This window comes from Pseudopodoces humilis, chromosome 18 (genome assembly GCF_049639895.1).
Source record: "Pseudopodoces humilis isolate 2021_Gansu_Grassland_sample_001 chromosome 18, ASM4963989v1, whole genome shotgun sequence".
NCBI classification, from domain to species: domain Eukaryota; kingdom Metazoa; phylum Chordata; class Aves; order Passeriformes; family Paridae; genus Pseudopodoces; species Pseudopodoces humilis.
In genome coordinates, this window is record NC_142217.1 from 10,584,451 (window position 1) to 10,603,192 (window position 18,742).

General features: G+C 40.8%; 2 protein-coding genes across 4 annotated transcripts; one reads left to right on the forward strand and one right to left on the reverse strand.

The window, feature by feature from the left end:
- The first annotated feature begins 43 nt into the window (after positions 1–43).
- Positions 44–12,920, forward strand: LOC102106930 (acyl-coenzyme A synthetase ACSM4, mitochondrial-like). Of its 3 annotated transcripts, XR_015774079.1 has the most exons (15): positions 45–202; positions 732–997; positions 1,456–1,666; positions 2,064–2,271; positions 2,387–2,530; positions 2,791–2,947; positions 3,570–3,649; positions 4,337–4,460; positions 4,978–5,058; positions 5,174–5,275; positions 5,628–5,755; positions 6,409–6,508; positions 7,353–7,472; positions 8,296–8,496; positions 12,799–12,920. XR_015774079.1 is itself a non-coding variant. In XM_005522933.3 (14 exons), exons 2-14 carry the CDS (start codon positions 797–799, stop codon positions 8,380–8,382), a joined length of 1,743 nt encoding a protein of 580 aa, XP_005522990.1. In that variant the 5' UTR covers positions 44–202; positions 775–796; the 3' UTR covers positions 8,383–9,909. The 3 variants fall into 3 exon arrangements, 2 of the variants coding, with proteins under 2 accessions (XP_005522990.1, XP_087920075.1); XM_005522933.3 differs by lacking the exon at positions 12,799–12,920 and having other exon boundaries at positions 44–202; positions 775–997; positions 8,296–9,909; XM_088063949.1 differs by lacking the exon at positions 12,799–12,920 and having other exon boundaries at positions 8,296–9,909.
- A 1,917-nt stretch (positions 12,921–14,837) lies between these two features.
- THUMPD1 (THUMP domain 1 NAT10 acetyltransferase adaptor) lies at positions 14,838–18,504 on the reverse strand. The gene is made up of 4 exons (XM_005522932.2): positions 18,289–18,504; positions 17,729–17,909; positions 17,139–17,387; positions 14,838–16,541 (listed from the first exon to the last, which is right to left on the reverse strand). The coding sequence occupies exons 1-4, from the start codon at positions 18,502–18,504 to the stop codon at positions 16,213–16,215; spliced, it is 975 nt and encodes a 324-aa protein (XP_005522989.2). The 3' UTR covers positions 14,838–16,212.
- Between the last annotated feature and the right edge of the window lie 238 nt (positions 18,505–18,742).

The following is an 18,742-nucleotide window of genomic DNA, read 5'->3' on the forward strand; positions in this document are numbered from 1 at the left end:
CAAGAAAAAAGTTACTCCACAGAAAGAGCTTTGCTGCTTGGTCTGTTTTATGCCACGTTCTGTTCTCGTTACTCCAGAAGAAGTGAGTAAGAAAGTCAGACGGGTTTCACTCCAAAACCTTTAAGAAGGAGTGCTCAGGCTTCACATCTCCAGGGAGCAGCTGATCTTTACAGTGCCTCATATGGGAAACATGTCCTAACAGGTGAGTGAAATGAATGAAGAGGTTCTCTCCTAACAACTTCTGATCTCTCCTGTCCACAGCAGACAGGTCAGGAAAATGAGTAGAAAAGTCTCTGTCAAACTTAGGGGCTACATTACAAAGTGAAGGTTCTTGGGATTGATGTGGTGAATGGATGAATCAATCAGAAACTGCTGAGGCTAAAGCAGTGAGATTCTTGATGGAAGTAGTTTGGAAACACACAGAAAAGAGAAAGGAATAGAGAATCAGGTACTGAATGTATGAAGCAGAAACAGTCTTCTGATATACACAATAATATCTAATGTTGTGTTTTACTATGGAGAGTTGTGGGCAATTAATTTAAAAATTAAAAATATGAGAAAGCAGGATAGGGAAATTAACATTGAATTAGCATGTTAAAGTCATCAGTTTCACTCTGAGTAGCCTAAGTGACTTAAATGAAGAACTCGTTAATTCATAATTGGATTATCTTTGGATAATCTCAATATTATATTTCTTTTTTTGTTGCTTTGGTTTTTGTTTGTTGTTGCAGGATTCATAGCAACAATTCTACAATTTTCTTATATGGTCTACAGCATCTAGACACAATCTTCTGCCATGAAGTTGCTGTTCAAATTACAGAGGCTAAAACTCTTGTGGACTCTGAAGCTTCCTAATAGGACTTTCCATGGACATCCCAGGCTGCTTTCCTCTGATGTATATTCCCAATATGAGTCCATCAGACAAGGCAAACAGGAGATACCAAAGTACTTTAACTTTGCAAGTGATGTACTGGATAAATGGTCTGAGATTGAAAAGGTAGGGGATCTTCTGTTGTGCCAATGAAACACTTTAATTTTAGATTTCATTTGGAATAAACTGGGATTTTTTTCTTTATAAAAACAATCAGTTGCCAAACAAAATTTGTATTAGGAAATTATACAAAAGTTCATTGTTCCTTGCTTTATTTATTGTTATTTTGTAGGAGCATTAATGCACAGTATAAGACTTGAACTGAAATAGGATCCAGATTAGGACTTGTGTCTGGAGACAATTAGGCTGGTGAACATTTCAAGTTCAAAAAAGGAGAATCTATTAGGAATACCTGAGCTTGATGAATAGTAAATCTCAGTCCTTTAAGGACAAGAAAAAAAATAGCTTATGTATAGCCAGCTGTCAAATACTCAGATCTTCCATTAATCACAGATGTCTGTGCATTACTATTTCATGGTCTTTCAGAAGAAAATCTTTTATGTTTGAATTCATATGTTTTGTAGGCTGGAAAGAGACCATCAAACCCTGCTTTCTGGTGGATAAATGGCAAAGGAGAAGAAGTGAAGTGGAGCTTTGAGGAGCTGGGGTTCCTGTCTCGGAAAGTGGCCAATGTGCTGACCAAAGAATGCGGACTGCAGAAGGGAGACAGGCTGATCCTCATCCTACCACGAATTCCAGAATGGTGGTTGGTCAAGGTGGCTTGTATGCGAGCAGGTCAGTGATGTAAAATGGTCATTGCAAATTGGTTAAGAGGATCAAGAATGGATATGATTTATCAAGGAAAAATAGTGTAATAATCCAATGAGTGGACCAGCTCCCAGGCAGTCCTGAAGGGTTTTCACAAGGGGCCATAGGAGAGGTAGCTCAGGCAGTGGGCAAGAATATGCCAAAAGGCAGGGAAGAGCCATGGAAGTCACCAGACAGGTCCACATTTCATTCCTGACAGGAGAGCAGAGGCATCTGCATTAATCTAATCTAACTGTTTGGCTGGGGAACACCAGGGCAAATCCATATCGGAGATCAGTTTGGGAATAGTTAATAGCTTAGGTTCTTAAAAAATAATCAGATGTAGGAAAAAAACCAACACAAACTAACTTTATCTCTCTTCCAGGAATTGTCATAATCCCTGGAACATCCCAATTATCAGCCAAAGACATACTGTACCGACTCCAGGCATCGAAGGCCACGTGCATCATTACCACTGACAAACTGGCACCTGCAGTGGACTCGGTGGTGTCCCAGTGCCAGTTCCTGAAAACCAAGCTAATCGTGTCCAAAGGCAGCAGGGAGGGGTGGCTGAACTTCACGGAGCTGTACCAGTGCGTATGACTTAATGCCACTGCAGACATGGGATCAAAGCAGACCTGTTCCCACAAGCGCTCATTTACATCAACTACAAACACTGAAGTTATAATTACATTCTCCTTTTTACAGAAAGCAATCTGCTGACCATTCCTGTATCAAAACAAGGATTCAAGACCCAATGATTATCTTCTTTACCAGTGGAACTACAGGTTCTCCAAAGATGACTCAACATTCCCAGGGCAGTCTTGGTTTCAGACCCCTTTTAAGTGAAAGGTATGAAAGAGTTAAGCCTGGTTGAACATAAGATAATTGAAGCTGCATAGTAGAGCTATTGTAAAAAAATTCCTGAAGAAGAAATACCCGTGTACATCCCAGCCATTCTCCCTTTAAAATCAGAGTAAAAAACCCCATAAAATTGCTAAGGACTAGGATTGCCCTGGTGTCTCAATCTTGCAGTTAATAACTCTTACCCTCTTTCTGGGTATTTTTCATTGTCTTTTTTTTTTTTTTTTTTTTTTTTTCTGTTCTATCAGGTACTGGTTGGATTTGACTCCCTCTGGCATGATATGGAACACAGCAGACACAGGATGGATACTAACTTCAATAGCATCTTTTTTTGATCCCTGGGTTTTCGGATCATGCATCTTTATACATAACCTACCACAGACTGACTCAGCAGTCATCCTAAATGTAAGGGGAAAACTCATGGAAATGTATTCCTCTGCAAAAAGCATACCCAAAACAATTCTTCACAGCATCCACAGATTTCATGAGGGTTGTGTTTATAGTAGTGTTTGAGATATTGTATTTGTTGTGTAAAGCCACTTTCATTTTTAACGTGTACAGAAGGGGGCAAACATGCAATCCATTCATACATTTTGCACATAGCTGGTGAGCACATGAAGGAAATCATCCAAAAACAGCATTAAATGCCTACCATCCATTCTAGTGACTGTGGAAATAATATCAGTGGGTATTAATGCAGAAATGAAGTGTTTTCTGCCCACACCGGCCAAGATTAAAGTGAACACCTCCCTGTGATGTAGACAGAGGAGGAACTATTCTGTCCATGCTCCAAGCTGTGGGGTCCTGGTATCAGGTAGATGTGTTAGCATGGGATTTTTGTAATCAAATATACAATCTCTGCATATTGCACCAACTGCAGGAGAGTTCCTCACCCAACAGAGGGTGTGCTGCTTTTAGAAAGGGGGCAAATGTACTTCTCTTTTCTCTGTCACCTGTTTACTGTACATACCCAAGGCTGTTTTTTTGTCTGAGTTTCACATGTCCTTCTTGTTGCTTAACCCTCTAGACTCTCTGCAGATTCCCAGTTGACGCCCTGGTCGGTGCTCCAACATTGTTCCGCATGCTGGTGCAAAATGATCTCTCCAAGTACGTCAAAAAATTATTTACTAATGTTTGATTTACCCTAACTAAACTTAGTCATCTGCTATATCTAACTGTTTGACCCAAAATAGTAATAATTTAGTTTAAAATATCCTTCACAAGAAGACCCTCATGCAAAGTTTGAATTTTGCTGAGTTTTTTAATCAGAAATACTTGACGTTTTCCCTCAGAAATTTGAGATTTATGCTACTGTACTTGTGAGTATGAAACTGAGAGTCCGTTAAATACTTTGTCATAATTTTTGTTTACCATATTAATTGTCCACACTTTGGGAAGGACTTCATCATAGAAAGTGCATGTCAGCATAACTGTGAGGGAATTATTTGTTGTGGCAGTTGCCTGTCATTGTTCCTTCCTTCCCTATTGAACTTTCTCACTGTTGCAGAGGGTCAGCAATCAGGACCCTGGCTCAGCAGATCAGTATTTGGTTATTTATAATCCCAGCTGACTTCAGCAAAAAATTTATTTTTCACATGTTTAACTCTGACTGCTACTTATGTAGTGTTGAGCAGAGTGATATCCTTGTATCAGGAGCAGAAGTATCTGATTTCCCCACTTTGTGGCACTAACTCTCCCAGTAAACAGCTCTCCCATGGTGTTTACCCTTGTGTGCTCCTGGTCTCACCCTCTACATTTAAGTATTGCCTTCCTTGTTTTTAACTCCCTGTGAAGATACAAATTCATGAACCTGAAATACTGCATGAGTGGAGGGGAACCGCTCAACCCAGAAGTCATGGAGAAGTGGAAGAGCCAGACTGGGCTGGACATCCATGAAGTATATGGCCAGACTGAAGTGGTACATCTGTAGGGATGTATTAAATATTAAATCTTTGGAATTTCTTTTTGCTGTAATGTTTATTTTGTAAGAACACAGTCTGTTTCCTCCTTCACATTTCTGTGAATGATTCAGTAATTCCCTTCCCTAGTAATCTCTGAAAGAACTCCCTCTTATGGCTCTCTTCACAGAACCTGCCAGAAACATGGGATTTGGGGGGGGAATGTACTGTAATATTTCCACTAATGTCCTTAAGCTAATTCCAAGTAACAGTGACAGTCAAGAGGGCAGAGTTTGAATCTAAGGGAAGAAAACTGGTTCAATTGTTGAGGACAAGAGTTTTTCACAGAGAATGAAACAGGATTCTTTCAGGGAGTTTTATGATTTTGCTTATCTGTACCATACAGCACTGCCATATAGGATACTATGAATCTTAATTCCTTACTTTGGAATTAGTCTAGAAATTACATTTAATGAATTGAGTGTGAATGTCGCAATTTTCAATTGCAAAACTTTGGTTTGATTTTGGTTTTTACAGGGAATAATCTGCTCTGTTTTTAAAGGAATGAAGATTAAACCTGGATCAATGGGGAAAGCAGCTCCCCTTTATGATGTTCAGGTTTGTTGACTGCTCTTTAGATTCTGTCATGGGGGATTTTTTGGTTGGTTGGATTTGTGTTTGGAGTTTGTTTTTCCATTGGACTAAAATAAGAAATTGGTTTTTTTCATTCTAGATTGTAGACAAAAATGCCAATATCCTGCCTCCAGGACAACAGGGGGAAATTGCTGTCAGAAGCAAACCTATAAGGCCACTTGGTTTTTTCTCTGAATATTTAGTAAGAACTTTATTTTATTCCTCACCACCACTACCAATCTCCTCAAAAGCTCTCCAATTGCATAGTGGTCCTAAAGGCTGGACATTTTTCATCATTTATTTATTACAGAGTAATTTGTGTATTTTGATTGGTGGGCGTTAGAAAAGGAAAGAAAATAATTTAGGATCAAGTTAAATTTTTTCTTAAAGAATAGAAATTATTTTAGACCTATTCTATTGTATTTTATAGCAATATCAGTACATCCTTGACTGAAAAATTAAGTTTCAGTGCATTTGATGTTACGTGTGTTATACCATAATGTATAGCTAATGCATGCTCAAAATCTAAACTACTGCTTGTAAACCACTCTAAGGATAACCCTAAGAAAACTGCAGAAAGTGAACGTGGGGATTTTTATGTCACTGGAGACAAAGCGACTATGGATGAAGAAGGATATTTCCAGTTTATTGGCAGAGATGATGACATCATCATTTCTTCAGGGTTAGTCTGCACATACCCATTCTATATCTGCCATTGTATATTCTTACATGTTGTGTCCTGGTGAGGTTCTGACATCATAATCCTGTGACAGGAATGTATTAACCTCTTGACTTTGGAATACTTGCTGTTATTATTAGCTTTTCACAGACCTGCAGTACCATCCCCTGCAACATCTCATGTGTTTTAACAAAGAATGAAGGCTTCAACTGGCAAAGGAGGGATGTTTATCTAGTTTATTTTTGGACTAAAATGGAAGGCATCTCTATTGGATTCAAAGAGCTTTTGAAACAACTTATTTTTAACATGTTGAAAGGCAAGAATTTGATAATGCATGGTGTGATACCATAACGTGGCACAGGCTGCTGCTGCAGACCCAGCTGCAGGGTGGGATGGAGCTCCAGCCTATGAGCCCCAAGGAGAGAGCACAGATGGAGAAGTATCCACAGCCCCATGCCTCTGCCACAAGGCCACTATGAAATGCTCCTACTTCTAACTTTGTCAGCTTTCCCGTTTTGCCTAAAGCTCCTGTAGTGGTTGTTAATTTGTTCTGGCTTTTTTTTTCATTTCAACACGAAAATTAAAAAACATTTGGTACTCTTTTTTTCCAGATAAAAAATAAGAGCCAAATGTCATTTTTATTTTTCCTTATCTAGGTATCGCATCGGGCCGTTTGAAGTAGAGAGTGCCCTGATAGAGCACCCAGCTGTGGTAGAAACAGCTGTTGTCAGCAGCCCAGACCCCCTGAGAGGAGAGGTAATGATGCTGAATAGAGGCAGGGGAAGCAATGCATTTGTCCAAACATACAACAATATCAAGGAATTTCTACTTTACTGAATAACGTACAGCTCTAAGCAATAATGTCACCTTAGAATCATGAAATTGTTCAGGTCGGAAAACACCTCTGAGATCACTGAGTCTAAGCGTGAACCCAGCACTGTCAGGTCCACAAATAAACCATGTCCCTAAGCACCATATCATGGATCACCTTTCATCATGGATAATCCTAATGCGACTGCTGAAAAGCAAAATCGCTTCCCACTTACATGCCTTTGCTCTTCTGAGTTTCTTCTCATCTCAAGATCTTCTCTGTGAAGGACACTACCATGATGTTCACTTTGCCATTGTTCTTAAGCATTTGTCTATACACTGAAATTGTCATTTATAACTCTTGGTGTAGGCAAAGTTCTACTGGAACTGCCCAAGCATTAGACATGGGCTGCAGATGTGGTGAAAGCACAATCCTGTGCCAGGATAACAGTGCTTACTGTCCTCAGTGTGAACTTCAGAGAGAAACAAAATGTCCCTTAGCTTCAGGAAGAACTCCACAGAGACACCTTTTATTGCTCCTTCCTCTCGGCTGCTGCTGAGAAGAAAGGGCAAAGGTTCTTATTTGTAATGAGGGCACAAAAACTGTCCTTTAAACTTTCCCTTCTGCACATACACATGCTGAAGCTGGACACAATAATTTTTTGTCATGTGCTGGTTTCTCTGTTCCTCGTGACTGCTGTGACTCTGAGCAGCACTGCTCACTGGTAACCTGCACATCAACCCTAAAAACAGATGGTGTCAGATCACTTTTGATAATTTTACCTTACAGGTCGTGAAAGCATTTGTGGTTCTGTCCCCAACCTTTTTATCCACTGACCCGACAAGCTTAATTCGTGACTTGCAAGACCATGTCAAGAAAACTACTGCTCCATATAAATACCCTAGAAAGGTAAATATTTCTGAGGAGAAACTTTAAAACAGGACATCTTTCCCCAAACCTCCAGAGAATTATCATTTAGATTTTCATGATTCACTTGAAAGAGACAGCAGTAAAGATTCATCTAGACCACTGGCTCCAGAAGACCTTTCCTAAATAATATTAATTTACATTGTTTTTCATGGATTTGCATAAAGTACTTGTTCAAGCTTCTCAGAATTTTCTAGGTTTTTTTGTATCCCAGTTAGATCTCTATGTGCTAAGTCAGAATCACAATCATAATTCTCCATTCTGTGTTTAACTTTTAAACAAGCACTTGCCAGTACCTTAAGGGTAGCACATGACTGAATCTGAATAAGATTTTGCCTACTATCATCACAAGTGCTAAATAGATACAAGCCCAAGAGGATACACTTGGTGATTCTTAGTAATCCCAGCACCACAGGAAAAGAGCTACTGCAGTGCTTTAGTTAACTTGAACTAAACACCACAGAACTAAAAACCATTAAAGACTTCAGGGCTCTAACATTCCTTTTTTTCTTCTTTTTTCATTTATCTCTGGCCTCTGATACCACTCAGGCATTTGCCCTTCTGCTGTGAATTACTGTACTCAGTTTGGTCAGCTGAGAGGCAGCTGTGCTGATGTTTGGCTATCTAGGCAGCCAAAGAGAAGGTTTCACAAGTGGCAGAATGTGATGCTTTGGTTTGGCTTGGATTTGAGGCAGGCAGCTCTTACTGATGGGAGTCCTCTAAGTTTTCCACATGTGCTTGGAGAGTCTTGGAAAACCAGCTCTGTAGAACATGCTGCATTGCTTTCTCTCTTTATTTTACTTAGGTGGAATTTGTCAAAGAGCTGCCAAAGACAGTCACTGGGAAGATCAAGAGGAATGAATTAAGAGACAAAGAGTGGGGACGGCTATAGCGTTGTCTGGAATGAAACAAAACTTTAATTCCATTAGCACTATATGCATTTCACTACTTAACTGCCATCATTCTGATCTCTTTTTTTTAAGTGCCTGAGCATCAAAAACTACAGGTAACATCAAGATGTGATATTTGTGCCTGCTTGCAGAGTTTCCAGTGTCAGTAGCTGACTGAATTGTATTATTCTGGGTGAAAAATAAAATTTTCAATAGCCTTTCCCTTTGAGACCCACTCACCATCCCTCTTAAAGCCCAGCTTCTATTTGATGTTATTCTTGAGAGACAGTAAAAAAGATAATGCCCACATTTGAAAAGGTATTTTATGTCAAATATATTTTGATTCACTGTTTCCAGAGAGTTTACCCTGACAGCCAAAGCTTATGGAAAGGACATGGTGACTGGTGTGGTCACTATGTGGGTTCCAAATATGCAACATTATGAAGCGGTTGCAAAAGAACATTTTTCTGGTGCCACTGGATAGTGGCAGTAAAAGTCCTAAGAATGAATTGTTACAGATGGGGGATTATCAGTTTTATTGGATAGGCTCAAAATCCACATTTTTGGTGATAGGATGGGAACTATGTGTAGATGTCCCTTTTTTTGAAAGCATCTTGTCTCCTCCAAGTGCTAGCCAGGAGTGGAATTCTCAATGCAAGGTTTGGATGTACTCTGAAATAGATATGAACATAAGATCCCATGTTTTGCTTTAAAAACCCCTCTGAGATTAATGAAATGAGAATTGAGATTATGTTCAGTATGTGAAAAATAATCCTTTACTAGGCGATGCTGTCATGCATAATGAGAAATTAGTAAGTTGTGGAAATTCACAGTATGTGCTTAATGCTGTGCATATGCATATATATGGTGTGTATAAATATATGTTTTGTGTATGCATTTGGCACATAAAATTGCTCTGCTTGCATTAGTAAGAAAGTTAATATTTAGTTATGTCTTGAAATGCTTAATACATTTCCAGAATGGGTTTGGAACTTGGTCCTGCAGATTTTCTGGACTGTGATTTTTGTGACTTTGAGTAAGTTATTTTAGCCAGTCCATTGAGCAGGAGCATTTTATAAGTGATCTACAACTTCATCTCCTTTCCCACAAGACCAAAAGTTGGAATTAAGCTTTAATGAAAAACAGAGCAGCCTTTAGATGAGTTTGGGTTTAGTTATTCAAAAGGATTGCAGATTGTTGATATAAAACCAACTTTTCTGCTAATACTTGATCTGGGTCTAAATAGTCATCCTGTAAGAATGAAAAATGAACACAATTTATAAATGTAATGTATGTAAGCTTATCTGTTTGAAAAGGGTTTGTTATTGAAAAGATCAGTAAGAGAAGGGGTAATTTTCCAAGTTTGGCCATCACACTGAAGTGTTAGATTTAAGATTCAGACCAGAAGTCACCATCAGTGTCTGAGCTTCCATCAGCTGTGGCAGAGCAACAGAGCTCAGCAGCTGCTAATTTGTTAGTGGGTTCCTTTACAGTCCTTAAAATCCAAAATAAAGTTATCTTCAAACACAGTCTCACAGGCTTCTACTCAATGTAGAAAATTAAATCCCCCATGAGAGCAAGCAGTATGTTTAATGTGATTCTACCAGAAGAAAAGTGAACAAAATAAGGTTCTGCTCAAACCTGGCTGCTGCAGGGCTCTAAACTTCCCTTCTCCTGTGTTACAGCTTTGTTCTGAGATTAATTTTTCCTTCATTCAGTCAGAACAGAGGGGAAAACATGTTGGAAATTTTAAATGTAATGCCATTTTTGGACAGAATAACAAAAAATTCAATTAGATCTTTAAGTGCAATCAAAAAAAAAAGTTGAAGAATGTAATCTGGTCACAATTTCAGCAACTGGCTCTTTTTAAGGGCATTCAGATTTCAAATGTGATTACATTTTGGAAAAGTAATCCACTTTGAAGTGATCAGATTTTTAAAGTAATCCATTTATTCCATGTAAGTAATAAAATTTAAAATATAATCTAATTATGAACTTTGAAAGTAATTGATTTTAAAGCAAATTTAAAAGTATAATCCTGCAACATGTTCCTACGTTTTTGGCATCAGTCTGTGCTGGGCTTTAAACAGACCTGGCTGGACCTTTTCCTGAGCCTTGGTAGTGACAAAAATTGCTCATTCCAGCAGGGGAGGGTTTGCTCAGGAGGTTTTCTCTCTGCTGCAGGACAGCCTGCTCAGTCTGCACTTTGGGTCAGACACACTTCCCAACATGTTCTTTCAGTTTTACAATGATACAATACCTGAACCTGAGCAGGAAAAAAGGAAGAAACAAACTGGCGAATCAAACATTTCTGTTTGATGTGTGGGCAGGAGCCTTTGCTCTGTCACATTGCCCAGGGTTTCAAGCAACCACACAAAACCCCTCAGTTGTTCACAAGGTTGTGCTCAGTTTCAGTGGTGTATGTTTGTCCTGCACTACTGACTTGAGGAATTTCTGAGTCAACCAACTGATATCCCTTGTTTTTCTAAAACAGAATTTACTCTTTTTGTTGGGCACTGGGAGTGATGTCCTACCTGTCAGCTAAATCCTAAGAGCCTAAAGCTTTTAAATTGGCATGCTTGCCACAGAAAAGGAACACAGTTTGGAATGAAACTGCCAAGTGATGTTGTTATTTCTCTGTACAGAGAAGTTGGGGTTTGTTCAATAACTATCAAAGATGATCTCTGGGAACATTCAGAGGAAGAAACCGAGAAACACAGAGTGGGGCTCTTTGCTGCTGAGCTCCTCACCAGAACATGCTCATCCTGAACTTTTGTGTGTTCTAGCATCCTGTTTCCTATCAGTCTTAAGAGGACAACCTTCTGAATAAGAGTGGGAGATACACATTGCTGTTCTGCTGCTTTGAAATATTTCTAAAGCAATATATTCTCTATAACTTTAAATGTACATGGCAGAAAAGGGTTTTGAAAATAGTGATAGAAGAGGGAAAATGGACTGGTCCTTATCTGCAGTGCTGTTACTGAAAGCCACACATATACCATTGTTGGTGACCCCAGGTCTAGCCACTACCGGGTTGCATAGAGTTTCAGGATTAAATGCAGTCAAGGATTTCCTGGGCTGAGGTGTCAGTCCAGACTGTGAGATATTTCCATAACAGCCAAGCCATTCCAAGGTTATGGGCACAGCAGAGGTTTAGCTCATCCCTGCTAGGTCACATCTCACATTTCTTGTTACCTCTCTGTAGCCCTTGCACTTCACACCATGCTGCTACAGCACTTCATTCAGAAGATATGAGTAGTAGCTGAACTCTATGACCAAGGCTGCATTGAGCACAAAAACACCAGTGAATCAGAAAAAAAAAAAAAAGAAAAGAAAAAAAAAAAAAAGGCAAAAAAAAAGCACAGGGTTATTTTTCTCAGATTTTCCTTGTTCTGCTGTAAACCCACTATGCACTACCCGTAAACATATCCAACATATCTGCTAGTAGCAGGAGCTTGGGAAAACAGCAGATCTGCTGGATAGTAAAACTGCTGATGACCTTTCAGGAAAATTGTTATCAACTGGCTAATAAACACAAGTCCCAGGTGAGGATGTGCCAGGAGGGTTCTGCAGGTGGATCTTGCCTCCTTCACACCCTTAAGCTCTAAAATGGATATTCCTTTGCTTTCCACCTACAAAACCCATTATTGTCTGAAGTCGAAAATAGAAAACAAATGCACAAAATGCTGTGTCCATCACATTAATCTAAATGGATCTGAACTTGCACTACTGAAACCAGAGGATAGTTGAGAATTTATTTCTTTAGGAGCAGAAATGGAAAAGGAGATGAAACTAAATAGAGCTTTGAAGAGCTGTGTTTCATGTCCCAAAAAGTGGTCAATGTGCTCTCTGGGCCATGCAGTCTGCAAAGAGACCAAGTTTTAGTGATTCTACCTTGCATCCCAGAGTGATAGGAGGCAGCTGAGCATGGCTTGTACTCAAGCAGGTGAATTGTATAATTCCTAGCGCTCTGTAGATTATTACCTTCTATGTTAACAATTCATTTAACAGTTCTATTTCTTATCTGGCTTCCTTCCTCGAGCATTTGACAATCAAAGGGGTGACTGGGGTAGTCTCTACAACAGCTGATGTAACTACCTTCATCATTTTTCTTTCATTTTCTGTGGCTTGTGTTAAATCAGTTTGACTGTGACAGACTCAAAGCTTCCAGTGTTTTCTGCCTCAAAGTTATGCATTATACTTTCACTGTGTCTATAGTAAAGGACCTCACAGAAACAGAAGCTATTTTGTACTCCAAGTCTGCACATCTCTATTCAAGTTCAGATGTGTGAGACTTGTTTTACTACCTTCTCGTTTCTGGATTGAATGATGCTGGTAATCATCAGGAAAAGCTGTGAAGTGATCAGGACTGAAAGGGAAAAATACCTAATACATTTCCAATTTTATTGTGTTTTCAGGTGTTATCATCCCAGGGAGAACACAACCGACAGCACCAGACATTTGCTATTGATTGCTGGCTTCGAAGGCCAGGTGTGTTATTATAATAAATGATCTTACTCTGGTGGTGGACTTGGTTACATCCAAGTGCCAGTCTCTGAAAATAAAGCTAATTGTGTCTGAAAGCAGCAGGGCTGAGTGGCTGAACTTCAGCCATTTGCTCAAGTAAGTGCCTTCTACTTAAACCCTGTTAGATTTATCTCCAGTGGAAATTTCCTCATGTTTGAACAGTCTTGTACACTTGTATCTCATTAATGAATGAGATACCTCGAAGGGGGTAGGAGAAGAGACAATTTAGTCTCTTTTTTATATAGACAAGCAATATCAAGGAATAGCCAAACTGCTAATTATAAAACAAGTAGCTTTATGATGTCTAGATTTGTTATATATGAACAAGTAGCTTTATGATGTCTAGATTTGTTATATATGAACATAAAACAACACAGAAAAGTAGGCAGGAATTACTTTTATTGACAGCTGTGGCCTATTTACTTTCTAAAAGATAAATATTCTATACAAATTATTCCATACTCCTAAACTTTATGATAATAAGTCTAATGTGAATAGCTTTTCACTATCAAAGGCTAAGAGGGTACTGTAAAATGAACTTAATGTCTTTAGGAATCCTCTATACAATCACTGGCAGTCTGCCTACCTGGCAGGACAACTGCCCCAACTTCCCTGCTGCCTGTGTCCTTGGCTGCCTCAGCTGAGTGCTGAGCTGGCCAGGAGGCTCTGGGGCTCTGGAGTGGGAGCTCCTGGGCAGCTGGAGCCACCAGCCAGCACCAGGACACAGCTGGGCTGGGGAGGCAGACTGCCCACACATAACTTTGCAGGAATGGGCAGTGTTTGCATGCCAAGCCAACAAACATCAGCCCTGGCAGAGCATTTTTCATCCATTTTTGTACATGCCACGCCACAGTTTGATCCAAGATCAATCTTAAATGTAAGAACACCATGTCCACAATGAACAGTTACTCATATTTCATGTTGTTTTCCGGGCAGCCCACAAAACTAAGCTTCTTAGATTTACAGGCTTAGCTGTTTTAAGATGGCATAACCACAAGGTGATTGCTCTTTGAATAGGAATATAACACAGGAAGGATTTTGCAGCATGATTCTTTTGGGCACAGGATATTATCAGCTGCTTTCAATCAGTAGGAGTTACTTAAAGCCCTCCCCTACTGAATTTCACTACTGAAACGATAAATGAACTGAATTACGTGTAAACTCATATTTTAATTACACAGCTGTGACCCTCAAGAAAGGCCAGTCAGTACTGGAAAAAAACAAGGTGAGACTGGCTTGTTCTTAAGAGAAATTATTTTCAAGTTTCTCAAGCCAATCTGAGTTTTAACCTAGCACAAGGGGAAGAGTGAATGTCAGGGCCTTGGTTTCATACCAAGGGATGACCCTTGAGTTTCAAGTCAGCATTAGGACAGATTAAAGACACCGCATTCCACCATCAGTGTATCACCTCTTCAGCTGATGCTTGGGCACTGTAACATCTTTCCTCAGCACTGACAGTGACAGCAATTATTTGGCTTTTCATGTAAGTAAGATCATAATAATGTCTTATAGTTTGTCCATAAAGGTTTGAATTCAAAACACTGAAGCACCATCCGACCATGAGGAAACCACTGAACCCAAAAGTGATGGCACAGCAAAAAAACCAGGGAATTAATGTCTAAACAATGACTGTTCAGTAAGTGCAAATCATGAAAAATCAGAAGTAAACTGTAAGCCCTGTAGGCAGACAGGTCAGTGAGAGGAGGAAAGAAAACAAAAAAAAAATCCCACTAACTCCCCTTAGTCTTTGTCCTTAGAAAATAAGCAGGCTGTCATGAATCACGATCACCAACATCAGCCACCAATAAACATTCACAGTCAGCCTCTGTGTCTGGTCTCAGATGGCTCTTTCCTTTGTGTGACTCAGACATTGATGGTTTTAATCCACACACAAAAATCTTCAACAATTTAAAGAAAACACCACGGGAGGTAAGAAAGCAGAGTTTTAATAAATTGGTTGCAAGGGAGACAGGACTAGGGAAAAAAAGTAATTTTCATTTTCCAACTTCTAAAACAATTTTGAAAGAAGAGGAAAATATAAATTATGACAGAGATTTGAACATGTCCTTTTCATTAAATCAAGACCAGTAACAAATTGTGTTCTTCAAGGTAAGTCTTTTCCCATTAGCAACATACAGGCTTTTATCCTAGAAATTAAAAACTAAAGCTACAAAATTCTACAGGAAGCATACTAAAAACCCTGTTGGAAAGCAAGTTATAGCTGCACTGGTTTTGGTTGGTTCTTAGGAGTCACGGGGACAACCCACTGTAACACAAAGACAACAGAAACACTCACTAGCATTACTTTCATTCTGAAACAAAATTAATACCATAAAACTAAAACTGTACCAAAAATTAAAATTTTTTCCCCTTATCTAGTATAGTATAATGGAGAGCTTCTTAATAAGAAGTTTCCAAGCAGTATTTTAATTCAAACTTTGAGACTTGAGAAAAAAAATAACTCCAGGAACACTCTATAAAATCCCCCAAGGATTGAGTCTTTGGAAAGAGCAGCAAAAGGCTATTTGCAGGAGATTACTCAAAAGGATTCTATTCAGTGACTACAGCATTTACTATAAACCAGTAAGTGCTGCATACACAGCTAATGTAAACAGACATGTAGCTTTTGATAAAACCATCTGCAATGCCTGCACTGTGCTTCTACTGTTCTAAAACAGTCCAATCTTTTATTCTAAATCATCTCATAATATTCAAGTATTTATATATATATCATAACAGTTCTTTCCATTCACGTCAAGACAGCATATCCTTGTGTATATATAAATATATGTATAAAACTCTCCATCAGACTATCAGATTTACCTCATTCTGTTGTTCACACAGAAAAATGTTACTAAGTTTCTGCAGCTGTCAGCTCACTTCCTTCCCAAAACCCTCTTTTCCAGATCACTCACTCCTGACAATAATTGCTCAGAGCTGCTTCTGTGCTGCCTTTTGGCTTCTGTAGCCTCCAGATATAACAGAGTTCATACATGTCAGGGTGGCCACATCTACATATACATGCACAGACCCCTGCTTTGTGTGCCAGGGACAGGAAATGCAAAACAAAGCTGCAGGAGGACAGCAAGCTTCACCAGAGAGGTGATGCACTCTTGAGCACCCTTACATCTGCTGAAATGTCAGTTCCACCTGCAACAAGCATTAAAATTCTTATACATGTGGATTTTAAAACCAGGACTTCAAAACAAAACCCCCTCTTCCTCATTCCAACACCCTTTCAGAACTCTAGGGCAACTTGTTTTATATGTTTGGATTATGTTTACCTTTCCCTTATATAACATTTTCTACACTGTCAGAGCATCATTCCCCTTGGGCTCAGATTCTATTTCACTTTGATTCTTGTTCTCTTCTTTTACTTCTTTAGAGCTCTTCACCTCCTCCTCAGTTTCTGCTTTAACTACCTCTGAATTCTGTTCTTCTGTCACACTTGATGGGTTTTGCTGTGCATCTTCTTTGTTGCTCTTCACCACCTCCTGTAGATTGTATTTTCTGAACAGAACATAGTCCCTCACCACACTTAAGCAACAGACGGTTTTTATTATTTCCACCACAACTGTGTATTGTGGATTATTAAGATCAACCTTGTTTTCTGGATTGAGGCTACTCACAATTCCTGTAAAAGAAGATGCAATTTAAAAGCTGGGAAAACTGTTGAAGAGCATAAGTATGTCTTGTTTCTCGTAATTGCAGTGAGATAATTTTTCTGTTACTTCAGTTCTACTGGTGGTACATACTGTGACTCCTGCTCTGTTCTGCTATTTTAAGCAATTACAAAAATAATTGGCTATAACTGAGGGGAATCTTGCCTCCTCTCTCTTAATTTTTATCCATTCAATAAGATACTCCAAAAAGATAGAGCTATTTTATGAGCCACATATTGAACAAACATAATAATGGTACCATTTCCATACAGCCTCCAGAAAGAAACCCTAACAGCAGTCATTTCAAAGCATGTACAACTGATGCTGCAAATGGTATTCAACACTGCTCTCTCTTCTGCTTATAGTCTCTCAAGACATCAACACCATCAAGGAAAACTGATGTCAAGCTTTTTTTAAGTCTCACAAAAGCTTTTAGAATTCAACATACAGGTTTTAAGCAACAAATGTGTATGTCCATTATAACTTCTTTTAATAGTCTGACCCATGCTGTGCATGCAAAATACTTGTGCATGTAAACTTGTTTTGTTTCGTGTGAAATCCATACATACCTGCCAGTTCCTTAATTACTTCTTCCCTACTCATATGGCTGTTATTACGAGCTTTGTAAACTATTTGAAAAGTACCCTTGTTAGGGGCTTTAAACCAAGGCTCAAAAAACGTTTCTGTGTATTTTTTCATATCTTCCATAAAAGCCTTGCAAGTTCCAGAAATGGGCAGCATGCGCAGAATGACTCTCGTTTTCTTCTTTTTAGTGGTGTGCATATCCTTTAGGATATGGTGTACCAGGTTCTCGGGTTCTACAAGAAAAACAGTTGGGTATGAGCAACAAATTGAAGGCATTATCTCCCCTCTTCCCCTTCTAAATAATAAGCTGAGAACTTTGCTGCACTGCTGTCAGCCTCAAATCCTTTTATGTAAAGTGTTGTTTTACTATACCAAAACTAGAGAATCAAAGATTGTTTTGTCAAAGCATTTTCCTCTACTTTTAGCTTCTTCACTAACAACAATAATCAGTGACACAGCCAAAGGAAAGGGTATTTGTTTAATATATGGGTGTTACTTGGAAGCCACACTCTGTGGCATTTTACTAACAGTGCTGAGGGCAGTTTGCATTACTCAGTATCAGCTGAAGTCCCACCTATGCCCTGGGTTCTGATGAAGACCACGTTGTTGGCACCACTCTCCACCGACTGGAACCGCCGCAGCTTCTGCTCCGTCGAGGCACGGATCTGGCCAACCTCCTTCTTCAGAGCTGCCTCCACATCATCCTCATCCTCCTCCCTGTCGCTTCCAGACAGCCTCTCCTCGTGATCTGAAAACTTCACACAAGTACCATTTGCTGGTGAGCACGGAGCAGCAGCGCCCAGCTGACAGCTCGCGCAGGGCCCGGGACACGGGGCACGGACCGGGCCTTCGGTCCGGCCGGCAGCGGGGCTGCCAGGGGGCTCGCCCGCACAATCTGGGACATTCAGGGCCGTGGCGCACACGCGGTTTGTTCCACACACGCGGTTTGTTCCACACACGCGGTTTGTTCCACACACACGCGGTTTGTTCCACACACACGCGGTTTGTTCCACACACACGCGGTTTGTTCCACACACACGCGGTTTGTTCCACACACAGGGCTGGAGCCGAGGCCTCGGGGTGCCGCTCCCCCGCAAGCCCGCCCCGAGCGCCCGCCGGCCCCGCCGCACGCACCTGCTCGGGCCCGTAGAGCAGGTCGCCGTACTCGCCCAGCAGGCTGTAGGCCTCCCCCACGCACTTGCGCTCGTTCATGTTGCAGGTGATGAGGATGCCGCGCATGCCGGCCTCCAGCTGCCGCCCGGCGCCGCGGGGCCGCTTGGCCCGGCCGGCCCCCGCCGCGAAGTGCCCCTTGGGCCGCCGCTCCCGCGCCGCCGGCTCGGCCGCGGCCATCGGGCAGCTCGGGCAGCTCGGGCAGCACCGCCGCGATGGCGTCAGCGCCACGCCCGCCCCGCGCCCGCCCGGCACAGCGCCGCACCTGGAGCGGCGGCCGCGGCAGCGGGGAGCGACCCGCCGGGACCGACCCACGGGGAGCGGCTCGCCGGGACCGACCCACGGGGAGCGACCCGCCGGGACCGAATCGCTGAGACCGAGCCTCCGGAGCGCGGGTCGCGGAGCCGGGCTGGCCAGC